Source organism: Salvelinus fontinalis, chromosome 27, assembly GCF_029448725.1.
Source record: "Salvelinus fontinalis isolate EN_2023a chromosome 27, ASM2944872v1, whole genome shotgun sequence".
Classification (NCBI taxonomy): domain Eukaryota; kingdom Metazoa; phylum Chordata; class Actinopteri; order Salmoniformes; family Salmonidae; genus Salvelinus; species Salvelinus fontinalis.
This window is the reverse complement of record NC_074691.1, coordinates 8,714,577-8,737,739: the sequence shown is the minus strand read 5'-3', so window position 1 is coordinate 8,737,739 and position 23,163 is coordinate 8,714,577. Positions and strand designations below refer to the sequence as shown.

The 23,163-nt window shown below is 42.5% G+C and overlaps 3 protein-coding genes across 3 annotated transcripts in view; 1 reads left to right on the top strand and 2 right to left on the bottom strand.

Moving 5' to 3' along the window:
* Positions 1-56: 56 nt before the first annotated feature.
* LOC129824978 (xaa-Arg dipeptidase-like) lies at positions 57-13,165 on the bottom strand. Its single transcript, XM_055884585.1, has 7 exons — positions 12,400-13,165; positions 8,811-8,959; positions 8,157-8,299; positions 7,802-7,956; positions 4,841-4,976; positions 4,600-4,707; positions 57-655 (listed from the first exon to the last, which is right to left on the bottom strand). Exons 1-7 carry the CDS (start codon positions 12,811-12,813, stop codon positions 465-467), a joined length of 1,296 nt encoding a protein of 431 aa, XP_055740560.1. The 5' UTR covers positions 12,814-13,165; the 3' UTR covers positions 57-464.
* A 2,071-nt stretch (positions 13,166-15,236) lies between these two features.
* Positions 15,237-18,456, bottom strand: pnrc1 (proline-rich nuclear receptor coactivator 1). The gene is made up of 2 exons (XM_055884584.1): positions 17,834-18,456; positions 15,237-17,116 (listed from the first exon to the last, which is right to left on the bottom strand). The coding sequence occupies exons 1-2, from the start codon at positions 18,185-18,187 to the stop codon at positions 16,640-16,642; spliced, it is 831 nt and encodes a 276-aa protein (XP_055740559.1). The 5' UTR covers positions 18,188-18,456; the 3' UTR covers positions 15,237-16,639.
* Positions 18,457-21,771: 3,315 nt separating this feature from the next.
* Positions 21,772-23,163, top strand: part of rngtt (RNA guanylyltransferase and 5'-phosphatase) — a 158,841-nt gene continuing 157,449 nt past the window's right edge. Inside the window, exons 1-2 of the mRNA XM_055884583.1 lie at positions 21,772-21,900; positions 22,002-22,218. Of these exons, the coding sequence (XP_055740558.1) occupies positions 22,155-22,218 (64 nt within the window). The 5' untranslated portion in view covers positions 21,772-21,900; positions 22,002-22,154. The remainder of the gene's footprint in view (positions 21,901-22,001; positions 22,219-23,163) is intronic.

Below are 23,163 nucleotides of genomic sequence, written 5' to 3'. Positions count from 1 at the left end.
CTAATTTCAACCAAAGCCTGGAAAGGTATATCCTACAAAAAAAAGGCTTTACAAAATGTAATGAGGGTGTTTTAATAATGTAATGATAATAACAATTCAAGTGCTCACACATAACAGAGGCTCATATCTTTGGTAGAAGCACCAAATAGTGCTTTTAGGGCCTATTGAATGGCTGAATATCAAGTTTATTAAGATTTTCCTCCAATCAATAGCCCATCATCAGCTGTTGGAATATCAAAACTGACCAGTGGATCAGTAGTATTTCACTCTATTATGGTTACCTTTGACCAGAAAGATCAGTGAACACAAACGTTGGTCAATAGAGAGCTACAGATCACAGGGTTTTGTTCTAGCTCGGCACTAAGTTAGCTAATTCATTTCAATGAGATCATGAAGTTGATTGGTTGAATCAGGTGGGCAGGAGATGACATGCCAGAGCCTACTGTTAGTATACAGTATGTGGTTCAGTGCTGGGCTGCCCCTCCACAATGTTTGGCCTCTGAGGCCCCTCTCAGGGCCCGCTCCTCCTTTAGGTTAGCCTCCTTTAACTCCTCTCTGGCTCTCTGCAGCAGCTCTGGGCACAGCAGCACATCCAGTGCTGTCATGGCCAGGGCCTTGGCCGCCCGCAGGGTGTAGAACTGAGCTTTATCATCACCTAGACGATGGATTCAGAGACACACACAAGTAAGCCTATGTGGAAAATTATTGAATACTATATTACATAATATACAGTACCAGTCAAAAGTTTGGACACACCTACTCATTGCAAGGTTTTTCTTTATTTGTACTATTTTCTACATTGTAGAATAATAGTGAAGACATCAAAACTATGAAATAACACATATGGAATCATGTAGTAACCAACAACAATGTCAAACAAATCAAAATATATTTTATATTTGAGATTCTTCAAATAGTCACCCTTTGCCTTGATGACAGCTTTACACACTCTTGGCATTCTCTCATCCAGCTTCATGAGGTAGTCACATGTTAATTGAAATGCATTCCAGGTGTGCCTTGTTAAAAGTTAATTTGTAGAATTTCTTTCCTTCTTAATGCAATTGAGCAAATCAGTTGTGTTGTGACAAGGTAGGGGTGGTATACAGAAGATAGCCCTATTTGGTAAAAAAGTCAATTTTATGGCAAGAACAGCTCAAAAAAGCAAAGAGAAATGACAATTCATCATTACTTCAAGGCATGAAGGTCAGTCAATATGGAAAATTTCAAGAACTTTGAAAGTTTCTTACATTTACATTTACATTTAAGTCATTTAGCAGACGCTCTTATCCAGAGCGACTTACAAATTGGTGCATTCACCTAATGACATCCAGTGGAACAGCCACTTTACAATAGTGCATCTAGATCTTTTAAGGGGGGGGGGGGGGGGGGGGCAGAAGGATTGCTTTATCCTAGGTATTCCTTGAAGAGGTGGGGTTTCAGGTGTCTCCGGAAGGTGGTGATTGACTCCGCTGTCCTGGCGTCGTGAGGGAGTTTGTTCCACCATTGGGGTGCCAGAGCAGCGAACAGTTTTGACTGGGCTGAGCGGGAACTGTACTTCCTCAGTGGTAGGGAGGCGAGCAGGCCAGAGGTGGATGAACGCAGTGCCCTTGTTTGGGTGTAGGGCCTGATCAGAGCCTGAAGGTACTGAGGTGCCGTTCCCCTCACAGCTCCGTAGGCAAGCACCATGGTCTTGTAGCGGATGCGAGCTTCAACTGGAAGCCAGTGGAGAGAGCGGAGGAGCGGGGTGACGTGAGAGAACTTGGGAAGGTTGAACACCAGACGGGCTGCGGCGTTCTGGATGAGTTGTAGGGGTTTAATGGCACAGGCAGGGAGCCCAGCCAACAGCGAGTTGCAGTAATCCAGACGGGAGATGACAAGTGCCTGGATTAGGACCTGCGCCGCTTCCTGTGTGAGGCAGGGTCGTACTCTGCGGATGTTGTAGAGCATGAACCTACAGGAACGGGCCACCGCCTTGATGTTGGTGGAGAACGACAGGGTGTTGTCCAGGATCACGCCAAGGTTCTTAGCGCTCTGGGAGGAGGACACAATGGAGTTGTCAACCGTGATGGCGAGATCATGGAACGGACAGTCCTTCCCCGGGAGGAAGAGCAGCTCCGTCTTGCCGAGGTTCAGCTTGAGGTGGTGATCCGTCATCCACACTGATATGTCTGCCAGACATGCAGAGATGCGATTCGCCACCTGGTCATCAGAAGGGGGAAAGGAGAAGATTAATTGTGTGTCGTCTGCATAGCAATGATAGGAGAGACCATGTGAGGTTATGACAGAGCCAAGTGACTTGGTGTATAGCGAGAATAGGAGAGGGCCTAGAACAGAGCCCTGGGGGACACCAGTGGTGAGAGCGCGTGGTGAGGAGACAGATTCTCGCCACGCCACCTGGTAGGAGCGACCTGTCAGGTAGGACGCAATCCAAGCGTGGGCCGCGCCGGAGATGCCCAACTTGGAGAGGGTGGAGAGGAGGATCTGATGGTTCACAGTATCGAAGGCAGCCGATAGGTCTAGAAGGATGAGAGCAGAGGAGAGAGAGTTAGCTTTAGCAGTGCGGAGCGCCTCCGTGATACAGAGTGCAGTCGCAAAAACGGGTTCTCATGAGGACCGCCACAGGAAAAGAAGACCCAGAGTTACCTCTGCTGCAGAGGATAAGTTCATTAGAGTTACAAGCCTCAGAAGTTGCAGCCCAAATAAATGCTTCACAAATTCAAGTAACAGACACTCTTTGCACACTTGGCATCAAGAGTGTTATACACTTTTTTGGTTACTACATGATTCCATGTGTTATTTCATAGTTTTGATGTCTTCACTATTATTCTAAAATGTAGAAAAAGTACAAATAAAGAAAAACCCTTGGTGTCCAAACTTTTGACTGGTACTGTACCTATATTTTCACTGGACAGTTACTGTAAGACGGGTAGGCAAACCTGTTTATGTTTTATACATATTTTTATGCTGCACTAAAATTGCCCTTCTGGGACAATAAAGACTTACTGAACTGAACTGGGAAAAAAACTACTTTTATCTATCTAATGGAGCAGACTACAGCCCATTCAGAAAGTGTTCAGACCCCTTTTCCACATTTTGATAGGTTACAGACTCTAAAATTGATTCAATGATTTGTTTCCCTCATCAATCTACACACAATACCCCATAATGACAAAGCAAAAACAGTTTTTTTTTTTTAAATGTTTGCAGATTTATAAAAATATATATATATATACCTTAATTACTTTAGTATTCAGACCCTTTGCTATGAGACTCAAAATTTAGCTCAGGTGCATCCTGTTTCCATTGATCATCCTTAAGATGTTTCTACAACTTGGAGTCCACCTGTGCTAAATGCCATTGATTGGACATGATTTGAAAAGGCACACCTGTCTATATAAGGTCCCACAGTTGACAGTGCATGTCAGAGCAAAAACCAAGACATGAGGTCAAAGGAATTGTCCGTAGAGCTCCGAGACAGGATTGAGTCGCGGTACAGATCTTTGGAATGGCAACATTGAAGGTCCCCAAGAACACAGTGGCCTCCATCATTCTTAAATTAAAGAAGTTTGGCACCACCAATACTCTTCCTAGAGCTGACCGCAGAGCCAAACTGAGCAATCGGGGGAGAAGGGCCTTGGTCAGGGAGACGACCAAGAACCTGATGGTCACTCTGACAGAGCTCCAGAGTTCCTCTGTGAAGATTGGAGAACCTTCCAGAAGGACAACTATCTCTGCAACACTCCACCAATCAGGTCTTTATGGTAGAGTGGCCAGACGGAAGCCACTCCTCAGTAAAAGGCACATGATAGCTTGCTAGGACTCAGACCATGAGAAACAAGATTCTCTGGACTGATGAAACCAAGATTGAACTCTTTGGCCTGAATGCCAAGCGTCAGATCTGGAGGACAGCTGGCACCATCCCTACGGTGACGAAGAATGGTGGTGGCAGCATCATGCTGTGGGGATGTTTTTCAGCGGCAGGGACTGGGTGACTAGTCAGGATCGAGGGAAAGATGAATGGAGCAAAGTACAGAGAGATACTTGATGAAAACCTGTTCCAGAGTGCCTAGGACCTCAGACTCTAGCGAAGGTTCACCTTCCAACAGGACAACGACCCTAAGCGCACAGCCAAGACAGCCACTCCTGCATTTCGGGACAAGTCTCTGAATGTCCTTGAGTGGCCCTAATCCACCTTGACAGAGCTTGAGAGAATTTGCAGAGAAGAATGGAAGAAACTCTCCAAATACAGGTGTGCCAAGCTTGTAGTGTCATACCCAAGAAGACTCAAGGCTGTAATCCCTGCCAAAGGTGCTTCAACAAAGTACTGAGTAAAGAGTCTGAATACTTATGTAAATGTTATATTTCAGTGTTGTATTTTTAATACATTTGCTAAAATTTCAGAAAACCTGTTTTTGCTTTTTCATTACGGGGTATTGTGTATAGATTGATGAGGGGAAAAAACAAAAAACGATTTATTCAATTTTAGAATAAGGCTGTAACGTAACAAAATGTGGAAAAAGTCTAGGGGTCTGAATACTTTCCGAATGCACTGTATCTACTGCGTTTCTAATTGATTTCAGGTGTATGATAAAGACCTACCAGCAGCTACGGTGTATTCCTCTGTGTGGTTTAGAGCATCTGAGCCAATGTAAAAGTAAGGGTGGATTCCAGGTAAAATAAAAGAGACATTGCCAAAGTCTGTGGAGCCTGTGGAGATTACAAACAAAGGTCTTTCATTCTACATTACAGCATTACAGTTTCATTGCATACCAAGAACATTGACCACAATATGGCCCGTGGAAAGCACAGTGATGGATGCACAGCTGAGTTGCTGTCTTACCAAAGGAGTTTTTGAGGACCTCTTCATCTGTAGTGAATTCCATCCCCAAAGCCTTGCCGTTTACCTCATACAACCCATGCAGGGTGGGATTCCGCAGGACGTTGTGAAAGGCATTCCTTGCGAACTCCAGTTCAACCTGTAAAAAAAATATATTTTGGGGTAAATCGCTTTGGATCAGGGTTAGGGTCAATTTGGAATATCTGAATTTAATTATATTCAACTCATTGGCCACACCCAACAGGAATCAGAATTTGAATATCCTGTAAAAGTAACCGCCTCTTCCGCTTTACTTCCGTATCATGTCCCCTAATCTTTTAAATAGGCTTGATGATTATATTAGCAAATTCGTGAAAACGCAGTCATGACATACAGTGCCTTCAGAAAGTAGTTACAACTCTTGACTTTTTCTACATTTTGTGTTACAGCCTGAATTTTAAATGGATTCAATTGAGATTGTGCCTCTGATCTACACCATAATGTCAAAGTGGAATTTGGTTTAAAAAAAATAAAAATGTCATTGATAAAAAATTGTAACTTAATTGTCTTGAGTCAATAAGTATTCAAACTCTTTGTTAAGGCCAGCTTAAATAAATTCAGGAGTAAAAATGTGCTTAACATATCGCATAATAAGTTGCATGGTCTCTTTCCGTGTTCAATAAGTCCAGAGCATCGTATCTGAGTTTGACAGTCGTTTAACTTACTTTGCATCACTTGAGCCTATTGCCACTCATATATGCTTTCCATTTGGCACAGACATAAATGTGGAAGTCATTGCCTCCAAAATGGGATCACATGTTCAGTTGGACACAACTATAGCAGAAACTGAAATTCTCACTCTTCAAAATGACATTCAGCTGAAATCCAGGGCAACCACTGAGATGAAGGAAGAGTTCTGGGAGCTACTGCTGAAGGAGAAGTATCCCAACATAAGATGTGCTCTCAACTTATCAGCCCTTTTTGGATCAACCTGCCTCTGTGAGTCATCATTTTCTCACATTAAGTACAGATCTACTATGACCATCTTGTGGCCTGCATGAGACTTGCAACAAGCTGCTACAGCCTTGACAATGAAAAACTACTAGTATCCACCCAATGCCAAAAGTCACTCTAAGGTAGGAAATTAAATTAGTTGCACTTATTTGTGGAAAACATGTTATTGGTACACATTATATATGCGTATCAAATAGGTATCATAGCAGCAGGTCCATACTCAGTGGTGTGTCGCGTTTCATACATTTTGTTGGTTGGTTTAGATTTAGAGACTGGTAGATCTCATCAGGCTGGCAAATGAAAAAGTAGATCTCACATCAAAGAAGGTTGGGCACACCTGTTCTACAGAATAAAAATATTCCAAAACATGCATCCTGTTTGCAACAAGGCACTTTTGTAATACTGCAAATAATGTGGCAACGAAATTAATACAAAGCGGTATGATTGAGGCAAATCCAACAAATCACTGAGTACCACTCTTCATATTTTCAAGCATGGTCGTGGCTGCATCATGTTATGGGTATGTTTGTCATTGGCAAGGACTAGGGAGTTTTTGGGATAAAAAGAAACTGAATGCAGGCAAAATCCTAGAGGAAGACCTGGTTCAGTCTGCTTTCCAACAGACACTGGGAGACAAATTCATCTTTCAGAAGGACAATAATCTAAAAGAAATCTACACTGGAGTTGCTTACAAAGACGACGTTGAATGTTCCTGAGTGACCTAGTTACAGTTGACTTAAATCGGCGTGAAAATCAAGACTTGAAAATGGCTGTTTAGGAATGATCATCAAAATAACTTGACAGAGCATGACATTTTTTTTTAAAGCATAATGGACAAATATTGTACAATCCAGGTGTGCAAAGCTCTTACGGACTTACGCTAACGGTGCATCTACAATAAAGTATTGACTCAGGGGTGTGAATACTTCTTTAAATTATTTTCAATGATTGATAGAATTTCTAAAAACATGTTTTCACTTTGTGATTATGGGGTATTGTGTAGATGGGTGAGGAAAAATAAATATATTTAATCTATTTTGAATTCAGGCTTTAACAGATCAAAATGTGGAATAAGTGAAGGAATATAAATACTTTCTGAAGGCACAATTATATTTGTGTTTGCGGATATCATTCAAAAAGCCTACACAAGTTAAAAGACTAGGAAAAGGATGCATCACTTGCTTAGCATGTTGAATTTGAATTGAAGGAAGTAGAATTGAATTCAAACCAATTCAAAGAAATCAATGGAGACATGAAACATATGAGTCTCAAACATTTTGCCAAAAGCATCTGCCACTTATTACTGCAAAGAATATAGATATTATTTCAAATATAAACTGGATTATATAACTGAAAGATGCCAAACAAGATTTTGTTTGTATTTTTGCTATGATATGTTAGGTTGCTCCCTTCAATTCTAGAGTGTTTGATCCAATGCATTCTGGGAAATTATTTTTTCCCCCTAATATTTTATGTAAGTGAATTATGAATTATTACAGACAACCTACAAAATGTTCTTAGAATTTTTCCAGAGGACTGTAATGATTTAAATACACTTTAGAAGGATGAGTTTTAAATATGAAATGTTTCAAGATGTTAAACATAGTATTGGTAACAATACATGATGTCAAAATAAACACGTGCGTAATGATGTATGCAATAAATTATCCATTTGAATTTCAATGAATTTCATTGAATTAAATTCTACTTCCTTTCAATCAAATAAAAATCTGCTTCCTGTGGAGTGTGGCCAAATAGAATGTAATTAAAATTAAACAATTTAATTTTAATTATAGACTAATTCACAACACAATTCAGAATTGACCCAAACCCTACTCTGGAAAATTATGTTGAGGAAATTTGTTTGTTAAATATAATAATAATTTGTGTGACACGCAACAAAGATAAGTTATTCACATATTTCTCTTAAATTATTATTTTTCTTTGTGGTGATGTTGTCATTGTGCTTACTTCACAGCCAGTTGCCATGGCAGCGGATCTGAAACACATCTCAGCCTTGGCCTTGATGGTGGGCAAATCTTTACGTGAGGGAGTTCGGAGATAGTACTCCAGCTCTGTGTAGGCAGGGATGATGTTGGGTTTCACCCCTCCATGCTTGATGACACCTGCACAGGACCACACAAGGAAGCAATGTAGAACTATATTTGGTAAATGTTTGCTGCATAGAGTTTGCAGGCCTCCCATTCCTTCTGCGTAGAGTTTAAAATGCCTCTGAAGTTGTTATTGTGGAAATAAATATTACTCTTGAGGACAAGATCAGGAGGAACATACAGTACGTGTTTATGTTAACTGAGCTGTTCCTCACCGTGGATTCTCCAGTCTGGCTTGAGTTGCTGTCTGAGCACTGAAAGGTTATTGTAGGCAAGCACAGCAGCGTCCAGCGCGTTGACCCCTTCCCAGGGATAGGCTGCAGCATGAGATGCCTTGCCATGGTATCTCACTATGACACTGGAAATAGAAAAATTGTGCCAAAATGTTGGTTTTTACCCATAAAATATTGGGAGCATATTTAGAGTGTGCGACTATCTGAATTTGTTATTTTATTACACAAGTTTACTATTCTATTAGTCAGCACCACTTACAACATTTTTGAGTGTGTATCAATTTATGCCTTTCACTGGTAATGAAACAAGAAACCAGACCTAGGCCTCAGAGTCATGACGTTGGTCTGGTTTATTCTGAGACTCATCAGCAGTATCTCACATGTTGCAACTGGTCTGACTGCAGCCTGAAATAGCACTCTGCAATGCAGCTAGGGGCCCCAGTACAGAGTTCCTGCATATTTTACAAGGGGTTCTCTGCCAACAATGGATTGCACTCTACAACATGGATCTCTACCTAATATGTTATCCGTTCTAGCAGCCATTAACTATGACAAGTGGGATCATGAAAGATTGTGTATGTTTCCCAATTGTTTCCCAACAATAGACTTGTGTGTGAGCCCTTGAAATAGCCGTACTCATGTTCAGCCACATCTGGCAGCCAGGAGGCATCCTCCTGTGAGGGATGAGCCATGAATACCACGTCCATGCCATCAAACGCCCTCTCCCTTATCAGGTCGATTTTACCCCCTCCATCTTCCTCTGCTGGGGTTCCCAACACTGTCACCTGTGGAGGAAGAGTAGGCTGGTCAATGTGTCCAGAAAAACTTCTAACCCTTTTCAGAGCTATTACAAGCCAATAAATGGCACACTGTAGATGAGAGGGCTGATACCAAAATGAAATGAGCATTAGGTTCATGCACATCCTATTTTACAATGCACTCAAGAATGATGCTTCAGGTTATTGGATGTGTACGGGAGGTTACCCTAGAGTTGGGGGTTTCAGTGAGGTGGCAACAATGCAGAGCTGATTTTCTTTCCCAGAGTGAGGCTTTTATTTGCATGTGGAGATAATAGCCAGCAATATTTATAGGCAATTATTTTTATAAAGACTTCCTCATATGCGTTCTCCTGTTCTATTGGTTTTCTTTCCACGATCTTTCATTGTCTAGCAGCCAAAGGCATTATCCTAGTCATATTAGCAACCCATGACAGTTGTTACATCTTTATAACGAATATTTCCATCTCTGTCTATGAAACCTCTTGCGTGTGCGGTGCGCATTTTAGAACGGTGTTTTCCCGCAAATTGCATTTTTGAACATTTACGCTTTGGCCTACCGCCGTGTGTACATTGTTGCGCCTAAAATGTGAAGAAATAATAGTTTATCAACATTTTAAGCTAAACATTACGATCTGTTCTATCAGCCCTATTCATTGATACAGCATATACCTCCACTACACTACTTTGATGCGTATCAGTGGGGATTAAGATGTGAGTTTACACAATGCCCAATGAAAAATAAGTGGGTATACAGCGTATACCTGCATATACCCTCTACTACACCAGTGACAGCATGGTTAGTACATAATAAAAAACATAATGGCAGCCTATTTTGACTCACTTCTAATATACACTCAGTGACCAGTTTATTAGATACACCCAACTATACTGAACAAAAATATAAATGCAACATGTAAAATGTCAAAAGATCCCAGAAATGTTCCATATGCACAAAATGCTTATTTCTCCAATTTTGTGCACAAATTTGTTTACATCCCTGTTAGTGAGCATTTATTCTTGTTTACATCCCTGTTAGTGAGCATTTAGCCAATATAATCCTTCCACCTGACAGGTGTGGCATATAAAGATGCTGATTAAACATTCATGATCATTACACAGCCGCAGACCACACGTAACCATGCCAGCCCAGGACCTCCACATCCGGCTTCTTCACCAGCGGGATCGTCTAAGACCAGCCACATTCTCCTTCGACCTCTCTCATCAAAGAGTTGTTTTCGCCCACAGGACTACAGCTGACTGGATATTTTGTGTTTGAAGCACCATTCTCTGTAAACCCTAGACACAGTTGTGCTTGACAAACCCAGGAAGCCCGCCAGTTTCTGAGATCCTGGAACTGGAACCATGCTCAAAGTTGCTTAGGTCACTTGTTTTGCACATTCTAATGTTCAATCGAACAGTAACTGAATGCCTCGATGTCTGTCTGTCTGTCTGCCTGCCTGCTTTATGTAGCAAGCCACGGCCACTTGACTCAATGTCTGTAGGAACAAACCATTTTCATGAACGTTTGAGTAGCTAATAAACTGGCCACTGAGTGTACAGTATATAACACACTCAGTACCGTTTCTTTACAATAAATATGTTAAATGACTAACAGCAGACTCCCAGGAGGAGAACACGCACCCTCAGGCAGAGGTGGCACCACATGTGGGTCCCAGGGTGGTGGGGCAACAAAAAAAAACATGGCCCAGAGTTTTTCCTGATCTGGAATACATCCAGACCCTATCGGGTATGACAGTGATTGATCAGTTGTAAAAAAGGTTTTGTGTGGGCTAGGACAGGACCAGAGTTTTTCTAATCAGATCACATGGGTTATGAAAAACTCTTGACCCTAGGGAGGATGAAAACCCTGTCAAACTGCAGCAACCTTGAACTTGTTTATATTCATTATACACTGCTCAAAAAAATAAAGGGAACACTTAAACAACACAATGTAACTCCAAGTCAATCACACTTCTGTGAAATCAAACTGTCCACTTAGGAAGCAACACTGATTGACAATAAATTTCACATGCTGTTGTGCAAATGGAATAGACAAAAGGTGGAAATTATAGGCAATTAGCAAGACACCCCCAAAAAAGGAGTGATTCTGCAGGTGGTGACCACACACCACTTCTCAGTTCCTATGCTTCCTGGCTGATGTTTTGGTCACTTTTGAATGCTGGCGGTGCTCTCACTCTAGTGGTAGCATGAGACGGAGTCTACAACCCACACAAGTGGCTCAGGTAGTGCAGTTCACCCAGGATGGCACATCAATGCGAGCTGTGGCAAAAAGGTTTGCTGTGTCTGTCAGCGTAGTGTCCAGAGCATGGAGGCGCTACCAGGAGACAGGCCAGTACATCAGGAGACGTGGAGGAGGCCGTAGGAGGGCAACAACCCAGCAGCAGGACCGCTACCTCCGCCTTTGTGCAAGGAGGTGCACTGCCAGAGCCCTGCAAAATGACCTCCAGCAGGCCACAAATGTGCATGTGTCTGCTTAAACGGTCAGAAACAGATTCCATGAGGGTGGTATGAGGGCCCGACGTCCACAGGTGGGGGTTGTGCTTACAGCTCAACACCGTGCAGGACGTTTGGCATTTGTGAGGTGTTTAGTGAGGTGTTTTCACTTTTGCTTTAATCACGGCGAGGGAATTTATCTGAGTGCGTGCAACCCGATACATTCATGGTTGCTGCGTTCACGTCATGAGAACATAGCAGGGGTGAAATGTAGGTGCAACTCGATATGATATGTGTCTCTGTTCACGACAGGGGAACTGAGCAGGAGTTAACGACTTCAGTGAAACTCCACACAAGTATTGCCTTCATATTTTCTGGTGTTGCACTTGCATTCAGTAGTGTCTATGAGTCACGTGATTATGAAGAAAGGACACAGATGGTTCCTAATGTGAGAGATTCACTATGGTGTTTACAGAACAACTGGTGCCGTGAGATTAGCATATCAGGACCTGTAACAGTAAAGCAATGGATCGCAATATATGGGAAAATGAAATGGCTGCAGTGTTGCCGTTATGAGAACATTATGAATGGAACGCTAATGCATAAATGTACTGAAGTGTGTATTCTTCTTATTCTGTCCTTTTTGCTGTAGGCCTATTAATGTTATGTATTATGTAATTCTTTCTGTTTTGAGTGGTCCCCGGAAAACCCGCTGCTGCTTTAGCAGTAGCTAATGAGGATCCTAATAAAATACTAAATACTAAAATGAACACTGGAGGTTAAGTGGAGAGCGTGCTTTGCACTTGCTTTGTGGCTGGCTCGCACGACCTGTTATGTCAGTGAACCTGCTTCCAATATGGAATGCTAAATTGTGCAAGAGTTGAAAAATCATGAAGCAAAACAGTAGGCATACTTTCTAATTTTTAAAACGTTTGCATCAACATTTTCATGAAACTGAGCATGCACGTAAAATATATTTTCAAACATTTTACCTGTACAGGGACGGGAAAATCGGGTGTACGTTCTACTAAAGCTTTTAATCCGATCGCTGCAGCAGCTCCTATTTCCGCAATGAGGTTATGGCCACATGCATGTCCAATGCCCGGCAGTGCGTCGTATTCACTCAAGAAACCAACATTTATGACATTATTGTTCTCCTTGCCGCCGACAGGTCCCCATACGGCACGGAATGCTGTCTCGAGCTTAAAATGACTGTCCACAGTCCACCCCTTCTCCTCTGAGAAAAATGTAACTAACCTGTCGTGGGCCTTTCTTTCTTCATATGCGAGTTCTGGGCAACTCCATATGTCTTTACTAAGACGATGAAGCCTGTCTTTGGCTTCGTCGATACAACTGCCAACCTTTTGTTTTAGCTCCACGAGCGTATCTGTAGTGTGCTGAGCCATTTTTTTATTTTTTTTATTTTATCCCCTTTTCTCCCCAATTTTCGTCGTATCCAATCGCTAGTAATTACTATCTTGTCTCATCGCTACAACTCCCGTACGGGCTCGGGAGAGACGAAGGTCGAAAGCCACGCTTTCCTCCGAAGCACAACCCAACCAAGCCGCACTGCTTCTTAACACAGCGCGCCTCCAACCCGGAAGCCAGCCGCACCAATGTGTCGGAGGAAACACCGTGCACCTGGCCCCCTTGGTTAGCGCGCACTGCGCCCGGCCCGCCACATGAGTCGCTGGAGCGCGATGAGACAAGGATATCCCTACCTGCCAAACTCTAATTGTGCGTCGCCCACGGACCTCCCGGTCGCGGCCGGCTGCGACAGAGCCTGGGCGCGAACCCAGAGACTCTGGTGGGTGCAGTGCCCTAGACCACTGCGCCACCCGGAGGCACCTGAGCCATTTATAACGAGTCGACTGAGTCAGCACTAAACACTGGACTGCAGACACAGTAGGAACTCTTCATTTGCTCTGATTGAATGGAGTGTTGGAGTTTAAATATTGGTCAAAGGGCATGTTTATGTTTTATAACGGGAATGTTACACCAGGGCCGGACTACTGCATTTGGGGCCCGGGGCACCGACAGTTTTTTGGGGAAATCAGCCAATTTACTGCATTTCAACACATTTTGCCATGGTGCATTGAGAACAATGTGCTGTTTTATAATGCTATTCTATACATTTTGTAATGAGGCTAAGTGAACATGTTGCCGTTTTAAAGCACATTTTCTGCAATTCTACAGATTTTGCCATGGGGCAGATGTAACGGATGTGAAATGGCTAGCTAGTTAGCGGGTACGCGCTAGTAGCGTTTCAATCAGTTACGTCACTTGCTCTGAAACCTATATGTAGTGTTGCCCCTTGCTCTGCAAGGGCCGTGGCCTTTGTGGGGTGATGGGTAACGATGCTTCGTAGGCGACCGTTGTTGATATGTGCAGAGGGTCCCTGGTTCGCACCCGTGGCGGGGCAGGTGTGACACCAGGCCATCCTCCAAAAGTGTTCGCCTCACTGTGCGTGCAGATGCACTCACACCTGCCTGCTGCCATTCCTGAGCAAGCTCTGTACTGGTGGTGCCCCGATCCCGCAGCTGAATCAACTTTAGGAGACGGTCCTGGCGCTTGCTGGACTACCTTGGGCGCCCTGAAGCATTCTTCACAACAATTGAGCCGCTCTCCTTGAAGTTCTTGATGATCCGATAAATGGTTGATTTAGGTGCAATCTTACTGGCAGCAGTGTCCTTGCCTGTGAAGCCCTTTTTGTGCAAAGCAATGATGACGGCACATGTTTCCTTGCAGGTAACCATGGTTGACAGAGGAAGAACAACGATTCCAAGCACCACCCTCCTTTTGAAGCTTCCAGTCTGTTATTCAAACTCAATCAGCATGACAGAGTGATCTCCAGCCTTGTCCTCGTCAACACTCAAACCTGTGTTAACGAGAGAATCACTGACATGATGTCAGCTGGTCCTTTTGTGGCAGGGCTGAAATGCAGTGGAAATGTTTTTGGGGGATTCACTTAATTTGCATGGCAAAGAGGGACTTTGCAATTAATTGCAATTCATCTTATCACTCTTCATAACATTCTGGAGGATATGCAAATTGCCATCATACAAGCTGAGGCAGCAGACTTTGTGAAAATTAATATTTGTCTCATTCTCAAAACTTTTGGCCACAACTGTATGTGCCAGATCAAATGTTCTTCAGGCTGAGTAAACATGTTGCATAATGATATATGGTCAGAAGGGGCACTCTCATCCATTTACTTCAGTCTACAACAGCAATTGAGATAGGAGAGTTGGCTGATATTCAGCCTGGTTGAATAAAACAAGGTTAGTTGCACTGTTCAAAGTGGACACAGCATTACATACGTTTGTTGCTAGTTTATTTTTCACTGTTGTGTAAATTATCCTCAACCACTGCCATTAATACTGAAACTAAAGTACTACTCATTCTCTGATGTTGTATACAGATGTAGGATCTTCATTTGTGCAGGTTTGCTACAGCAGGAAAATAAGGCTGCAGCAACAGGAAACGTGAATTATAATTAACGGGCATTTTTGTAAGCGTTGATAGATTTTCATAAGGGAAAATCAAGTCTGAAATTTCAAAGTGGAAATTAAACTTCAGAAGCCTTTAAAAAAATAGAAATAAAATACACATTTTAAAATTTCCTGCCTTGGAAAGTTCTCCTGCAACAGGGTGATCCGATTAAGATCCTACATCTGTAATATATATTAGATTAATCTAACATAATATTAGATGTAGAGTAATAAACCCATACATTTATGGGAAGACTGACTGGCATGAAGAAGTTTGTGCCATCTTAGCCTTCTCAACTAAGACATTTTTCTGGCGAGGAACAGAGACAGACAACATATTGGGGGTAGCCAACATTTTAATGTCAATTTAGATATTAAATGCATCAAAATTAAAAATAATTTTCTAATTGCCATGTGGGGGGGTGTTTTTTAAACATGAATACAAATTTAGTGACTGGACTAAAAATCACTTTTCTTTTAACAATTGCAACAACATGAGTCGATCTTCAGTACAGTAATACAATTTCATCATTGTGACATCACTGAGAGTCAAGGAACAAGATCTAGCAGCTGCCTGGCTCCAGAGGTCAAATCACCTGTCTCGGCCAATGAGAGAAGATTTGAAATAGACAAGATGTAGGATTACACATCGATTTAAATTTAATAACGGCACACTTTCTAAATTCAAACAAACCCCCTGCAACTAGACATGGACGTTTAGAAGACACTGGTTGTCAGGTATTGAGGAAGTGTGGCCACGTTAAGGTTGGTCAAAAATGCTCTGTGTTACGCCAAACAGTACCTAATCTGTAACAGCTAATGAAGCATCAGGATCTTATCACATTAGTCCGTTACAATCTGTTAGCTAGGGTCAAAGGTGTGTTACATAATAATAAAGATCACTTTGGGTAAATATAATTCTGTGCTTTAGATGGGAAAATGAAAGACATTAAATCAAAATACAAAGCATTTTTTTTTTAACATAACAGAAATGAGTCAGTGCTAGAGACTTAAAAGAATAAGCACTTAGGGCTGAATGTCTGTTTTCTGCACCGGCAGTTGTCCTCTTCAAAGGGAATCATTGATTCATTAGACTTTCACATTGCCACACCATCCTCTTAATCTCGCCCACCCAGCCAGCTCAAAACGGCCGTTGAGCTGGCAAGATTATGTTTGTACTACAGGACAAAAATGTGTACTGTAGTACAGGAGTTGTGAAACAATCTTCCTTTAGAGAGTTCTGTCCTCTACAGTGCTTTCAGGGCAATAGCTGCCACAACAGGTGGGGTGAGGTTCACAGAACCCCAAACCATCACAACTCTGTGTTCGCCGCTATGGGGACCCGTGGTTTGTTTTTCAGTCAGTCTTGTGCAAATTTGTAAAATGTTTTCTTACGTTCAATGTCCCTCAATGGGCAATGCAGCCCATTATTTACAGTAAAAAAGTGCACCAGTTCATGGTGAACATCTTTTAGGCTTCAGTAACAAAACTATACTTTCTGTTAAAATAACATGAAAAATATATATTAATTTGACATGTTTACAGAATATACATTTACAGAAGTTCATTAAAAATAAAATAAACACAAGCCTGCTTGCTCAAAACAATGTGAAATTGTATTACAGATCAAAAACTCATTACATTCGGTTGCTGTTAAGTAATCGGTCCAGTTTTTTAGTGCCAAATGTGTTGTCATTGATCAGGAATAGAAGGATCGTTCCAGCTGTTCCATCCATTGTGATCATGGTTTATCTTGAACCTTCAGCAAAGACTTCAAATGAAAAGTCATTTTCTCTCGGCTGTGGTCGGAATGTTGGGGGACAGTTTCACCAACCCAGCGACTTGGTGGTTTGGGCAGGACACTTGGAGACGGGGGCTCGCTGAATTTAGCTCCAGCATAGATCTTCTCTCCGTCTTTGAGCTCCTCCTCGGGTACAAGCTCAGCTGGAGATACATTCACAATCTTGGCACTGTCAGCTGAGTTGAAGGGCTTCTTCTCCTCTCCACAGAGATGGAAGGGAGCAGAGGGTGGCTTCTGGTGGCAGCTGCTGTGGCTTTTCATTACTGAGAGAGCATTGCCAGGTGCATTAGCATGCCTGCTCCTAGGGCTCCGGGTGATCAGATTCTGGGCAGCTTGATTGTGTCTATTGAGGTTGTGGACAGACTGGCCTGCTGGTCCTGTGTCTCTCTCCACTCTCCCACTTTTTGACTTCAGTAGCTGGGAGGAAAGAAAAACTAAATTACAATCTCACAAGGGTCAGAACCATTCTAACACTGTTATGCAAATTGACTTTATATTTTGATTGCTAAGAAGAACACTTGAGGAAAGAAACAATAATTGCCAGTTCCATCTCATTAGTTTTTTGTGTCAATGACTTTTGTTTACATCTCAGGAACTGGCACATCGCCAGCATGTTGAAATCCTTCAAAACAAGTAACCTAAATACCTCTAACACGTCTATTCTGGTCAATATTTGTTTTAAACAGTGCACAATGTGAACCTTATTCCTATAGGTCCACTGGTAATAATACCCGTGCCCGATTCCAACTATGTACACGCCGTTAGAAGTAAGAGTTAATTAACGTCATTTTTTCCATTCAAAGTTGCCAGGCAGTCTCGGACTCTGCCTAGTTGTCGTTCATAATCACTCTGGTACATTAAACTTGTGAGTGCACTACTCTAGAATGGGGTCGTTGGTTGAATATCAATTTGTAAATATGCAAACTGAGTTTTTAGCCGTAAAAATAAAGTAGGGGAAGGACTTCATCCCACTGCTTCAAGCGAATTTGTGTCATGTTTACACTATGAATGGTGGTTAATGGATACAAAGCGGCATACCATTTCATCAGAAATAAACAAATAAAGACATACAAATGTACAAGCACAGAATAAGAACGAAAACCCTCTCGTTCTCAAATTAACTCAATTGTATACCTCTTTCTTTGTTCCCTGCTTAAGATTGTGAAGGGTCAACGCAGTCGCCTGGGTCCGGTTGGTCGCGAGCTCGGCACTCTGCACTGGGGATTTCGAAACTGCGACATTGTTGTCTGCCAGGTGCATGTTTTTTTTTCTCATCGTTTTTTGGTGGTGTGTCCGCTGTAACCCCAACATTGTCGAACGCAGTTGTTTTCTCCCACTTTTCTTCAACATTGCTTGCCTTGGTTTGCTTAGGTTGGCCGCGACATGGTGGGATGTCAAAACGGATGGCTTATTGTTTTTATTAGGGTGACTTAGTGGTTGGCCCAACATGACTTCTAAGTCCCGTGACGGTGGCGAGGGAGGACACATCGACGAAATTAGATAACCTTTGAAAAATAGTCAGGCAGCGTTAAGTTATTTACCTTACCTTAGTACTTCGCTATCAACAGCTAACAGTAGCTAAAGTTTGTCTCTAGCTCGTCGCTGGCGGAACTGAAGTCTGTCCAAAAACCTCTCTGCAGTGGGTTTTTGATAATACATTGAAGACGATTTCAACGATGTTGATGGCGTAGCTAGTTTCCTAACTCTACAGGAGGTTTTAGAAGACTCGAGATGGCGAAGAAGCGATGGGCATCGCACATGACAACTTCCTGACTATACTCGCAAAACCCCGGATGTAGGTAGCCGCCACCATAAAACCCCGGATGTAGGTAGCCGCCACCATTTTAATTGGATAATGCAGGAGAAACACGAAATTGCAGACCTCCCACGTTGGAAATTACGTAATGTATGTTGTCATTCATTCTCATGATGGGTACTTTCCGAGCCTGGGGATATCTATCTGACCGGCCGCCTGCCTCTCTGTGTGTCAATGTAACACAGCAATATAATCATTTTCATTACACATAGAGATGTTTTCCAGACACACATTATTGTTTTGTTTTCTTCATGGGTCTGTCCTCTGAGACAGGCAGCGAGCACTGTTTTAGTATTCAGATCCCACCGAGGGAGGGCATGCAAGCTGTTGCTGAGCTCTTGTACGTCTGCTTTCCTGGTTGGATCCGCAGCATCAAATCCGCTAGGCAACAGCTACTGCCTGTGTTGCTGGGCGGGGGGGGAATGTCTCAGACCCTCTGTGATTGGTCATCCCGATCAACATTTTTCCCATAAAATTTTACTTTCACACGTACACACACAAAGATTATGCAATGAGTGTTAAGATTTGGTGGTCTGATGTACACTCAAAGTATAGTAGCCTGGCCACATTTTCTCTAAATTAAGGGAATTCAAATTAATCCTATCATGGGCATATTTGTCCTCTGTTCCATGAGCATGTGGCATTTTCAACCTCTCCCTGACTGAGTCTGTAATGCCTACATGTTTCAAGCAGACCACCATAGTCCCTATGCCCAAGGAAGCAAAGGTAACCTGCCTAAATGATTACCACCTCGTAGCACTAACGTCGGTAGCCATGAAGTGCTTTGAAAGGCTGGTCATGGCTCACAACAGCATCCTCCCAGATACCCTAGACCCACTCTAATGATACCCTAGACCCACTCTAACAGATCCACAGATGATGCAATCTGAATAGAACTCCACACTGCCCTTTCCCACCTGGACAAAAGGAACACCTATGTGAGAATGCTGTTCATTGACTACAGCTCAGTGTTCAACACCATAGTGCCCATGAAGCTCATTACTAAGCTAAGGACCCTGGGACTAAACACCTCCCTCTGCAACCGGATCCTGGACTTCCTGACGGGCCACTCCCAGGTGGTAAGGGTAGGCAACAACACGTCTGCCACCCTGATCCTCAACGATGGGACCGCCCAGGGGTGTGTACTTAGTCCCATCCTGTACTCCCTGGTTACCTACGATTGCCTGGCCAAACAAGACTCCAACACCATTATTAAGTTTGCTGACGACACAACAGTGGTAAGCCTGATCACCGACAACGATGAGACAGCCCATAGGGAGGAGGTCAGAGAACTGGCAGTGTGGTGCCAGGACAACAACCTCTCCCTCAATGTGAGCAAGACAAAGGAGCTGATCGTGGACTACAGGAAAAGGTGGGCCGAACAGGCCCCCATTAACATCAACGGGGCTGTAGTGGAGCGGTGCGAGAGTTTCAAGTTCCTTGGTGTCCACATCACCAACGAACTATCATGGTCCAAACACACCAAGACAGTCGTGAAGAAGGCACGACAAAACCTTTTCCTCCTCAGGAGACTGAAAAGATTTGGCATGGGTCCCCAGATCCTCAAAAAGTTCTACAGCTGCACCATCGAGAGCATCCTGACCGGTTGCATCCCCACCTGGTATGGCAACTGCTCGGCCTCTGACCGCAAGGCGCTGCAGAGGGTAGTGTGTATAGCCCAGTACATCACTGGGGCAAAGCTACCTGCCATCCAAGACCTATATAATAGGCGTGTCAGAGAAAGCCCATAAAATTGTCAGAGACTCCAGTCACCCAAGTCATAGACTGTTTTCTCTGCTACCGCACGGCAAGCGGTACCGGAGCGCCAAGTCCAGGACCAAAAGGCTCCTTAACAGCTTCTACCCCAAAGCCATAAGACTGCTGAGCAATTAACTAAATGGCTACTGGACTATTTACATTGACCCCCCTCCATTTGTTTTGTACACTGCTGCTACTCTCTGTTTATTATCTATGCATAGTCACTTCACCCCTACCTACATGTACACATTACCTCAACTAACCTGTACCCCCGCACACTGACTCAGTACCGGTACCCCCTGTATATAGCCTCGTAATTGTTATGTTATTCTGTTACTTTTTATTATTTTAGAATTTTTTACTTTAGTTATTTGGTAAATATTTTCTTAACTCTTCTTGAACTGCACTGTTGGTTAAGGGCTTGTAAGTAAACATTTCACGGTAAGGTCTACACTTGTTGTATACGGCGCATGTGACAAATAAAGTTTCATTTGATTTGATTTTGATATGCACTACCACACTATTGCACTCAGGTGAGCAACGTTACATGATCAGACATGGCTACATCTATGCCTGTCATGAGCTAGGTCGTGAGGGATATGGGCAGGATATCTTATTTACATTATATAATTACGTGTTGAATGGATCAGATATTGTATTGGAATCCCTTTTGTATCTACAGTATATGGCAACATCAGACCAATAATATATAATTAATATTGAAATTAGTACATATGATATGAAGGATGGCATGGAGAGCTGCATGGATGAGTCATGTAGAGAACCTAAAATGGAAAAAGGTTCTCCCTTTGTTTAAAAGTAGTTGGTTGACATTTTTTCAGATTGAGTGGAAAGAAAGAGCAATGAAGAGACACATTTCAACATTCATAATACACCTATGTTGTGTCTTAGAAGCAAGACATGATGACAGACAGACCATCCCACCACATAATTGTCTCTGGTGTCTGCAAGTAAGAGGAGATTCGTAACCTAACCTGTCATAATAAAATGTTACCACCTGTTTTGTTGTGTCCCTAGAAGCCAAATCTAACGAATGTAGCAACATTTGCAAATATATGTCTGTGCAGTGGTGGACCCAATTGTCATACTTGAGTAAAAGTGGGATGACCAGGAATGTTCTCTTGATAAATGCGTGAATTTGACATTTTTTCTGTCCTGCTAAACATTCAAAATGTAACTAGTACTTTTGGGTGTCAGGGAAAATGTATGGAGTAAAAAGTACATTATTTTCTTTAGGAATGTAGTGAAGTAAAGGTAAAAGTTCTCAAAAATATGAATAGTAAAGTACAGATTTAAAAAAAAAACTACTTAAGTAGTACTTTAAACTATTTTTACTTAAGTACTTTACACCACTGTGTTTGTGTCATATTTTATTGTGGTTGTACAATTTCATAATTTACTAAATATTCTTCCACACATTAAGCAACGAGAAGTTTTGGGGTTAGTCTACCACCTAATGGTTATTTTAAGTAACTGTCATCTAATGGCAAAACAGCGCGGTGCACACTGGGAGAAATTGAGAATTAGATTTTAGTTCGTTCATGGACATTTATTTGGGTTCTTGAGAAAACGGAGGATTACCTCGATATTTGGGTATTGAGCAATCGTGAGTAAAAACCTACATGTGGATAAATGTTCGTATTCCTGTATTAGACCATAAGGAATGGGTTAGGCCCTACATCTAACAAAATCAACCTCATTTTCAAGGCCCCAAATCCGCAGGGCATTGGCGCACGAGAGCTCGCGGTGAAGGGTGATCACCCAGGAAACGTTACACCGATGTTCAGCTGACGGACTTGCTGTGGCTAACGTTAGCTACATCCTCAGTTTGTGAAATTACAGCTGCCACTCTTGGGAAAAATGTCACACACTGGGCCTCCCCCTCGATGGCGGAATTGTCCTAGAAGAGGACAACCTGTAGCAGGTGAGTTGCGAAAGCTTGTTGTGTTGCTACAACGTTGGCTAACGTTAGTAGCTACAGTACTGGTGTTGTGGCGCACAAGCTGCCTAGCTAACATTAACTGCCTCACATTGTATTTACACAAGTCAATGATTCAGACCTTTTTAAGGCCTTTCGTTTGATCTACTAAGTATGTACTGGACGAGAACCACGCGTTACCTTAGACTAGAGACAAAATCCCTATGCTAACACTGTTAGCTAACGTTTTGTTAGCCCTTGTAGGCGAGTACATCACGTGTCACAACAAACCAGCATACGCATGTATTCATGTTAAAATTACTTGCCCTACAAGAAAAACTGACTAAACAGGAAGCTAAAGTAAACACTAATGGTCGGTGTTTCTATAGCTACCCCAGCTAAATAGGGTGTGTGTTTTTGTAGTTAGGATTAGCCAGCCAGATTAGGCTACACGAAACGTCACATGCCATTCGTTTAGAATCATAAAAATGAATCATGCTTCTAGAAACCACATCTTCACAAGACGGGAGATGGGTAATAGTAACTGTTAAACTTGACAATGCTATTTTCATCATCTGTAATTTATACGGACATAACTCACATGCTCCTAATAAGACCCTTTTTTTACCCAATTTACCAGGGAAAGTACAGGATTTAAGCAACAAATACTCAGAGGCTTTTCTAATTATTTCAGGGGATTTTAATGAAACACCCGATGCATCTGCTGATCGTTTTCCTCCTAGAACGAGTCAAAACCCTCAAAATAGTAACATTAATCATTACATTACCTAATAATCCCCAGTTTACAATTGGCGCATTCATCCCCCTCCTCTCCCCTGTAACTATTCCCCAGGTCGTTGCTGCAAATGAGAACGTGTTTTCAGTCAATTTACCTGGTAAAATAAATAAATAAACATTATGCAAGGATCTCTGTGTTGAGGATGCCTGGCG

What these genes read in the sequence shown, in the direction of transcription:
- LOC129824978 (XM_055884585.1), bottom strand. Translation starts at nt 12,813, where the DNA reads ATGGCTCAGCACACTACAGATACGCTCGTGGAGCTAAAACAAAAGGTT. An exon ending in CCATGGCAACTGGCTGTGAA is followed by an intron (nt 4,977 to 7,801) that starts GTAAGCACAATG and finishes TTTTTTTTACAG; the next exon opens with GTTGAACTGGAGTTCGCAAG. An exon ending in GGAATACACCGTAGCTGCTG is followed by an intron (nt 656 to 4,599) that starts GTAGGTCTTTAT and finishes TCCATCGTCTAG; the next exon opens with GTGATGATAAAGCTCAGTTC.
- pnrc1 (XM_055884584.1), bottom strand. Translation starts at nt 18,187, where the DNA reads ATGTGTCCTCCCTCGCCACCGTCACGGGACTTAGAAGTCATGTTGGGC. An exon ending in AGCAGGGAACAAAGAAAGAG is followed by an intron (nt 17,117 to 17,833) that starts GTATACAATTGA and finishes CTTTCCTCCCAG; the next exon opens with CTACTGAAGTCAAAAAGTGG.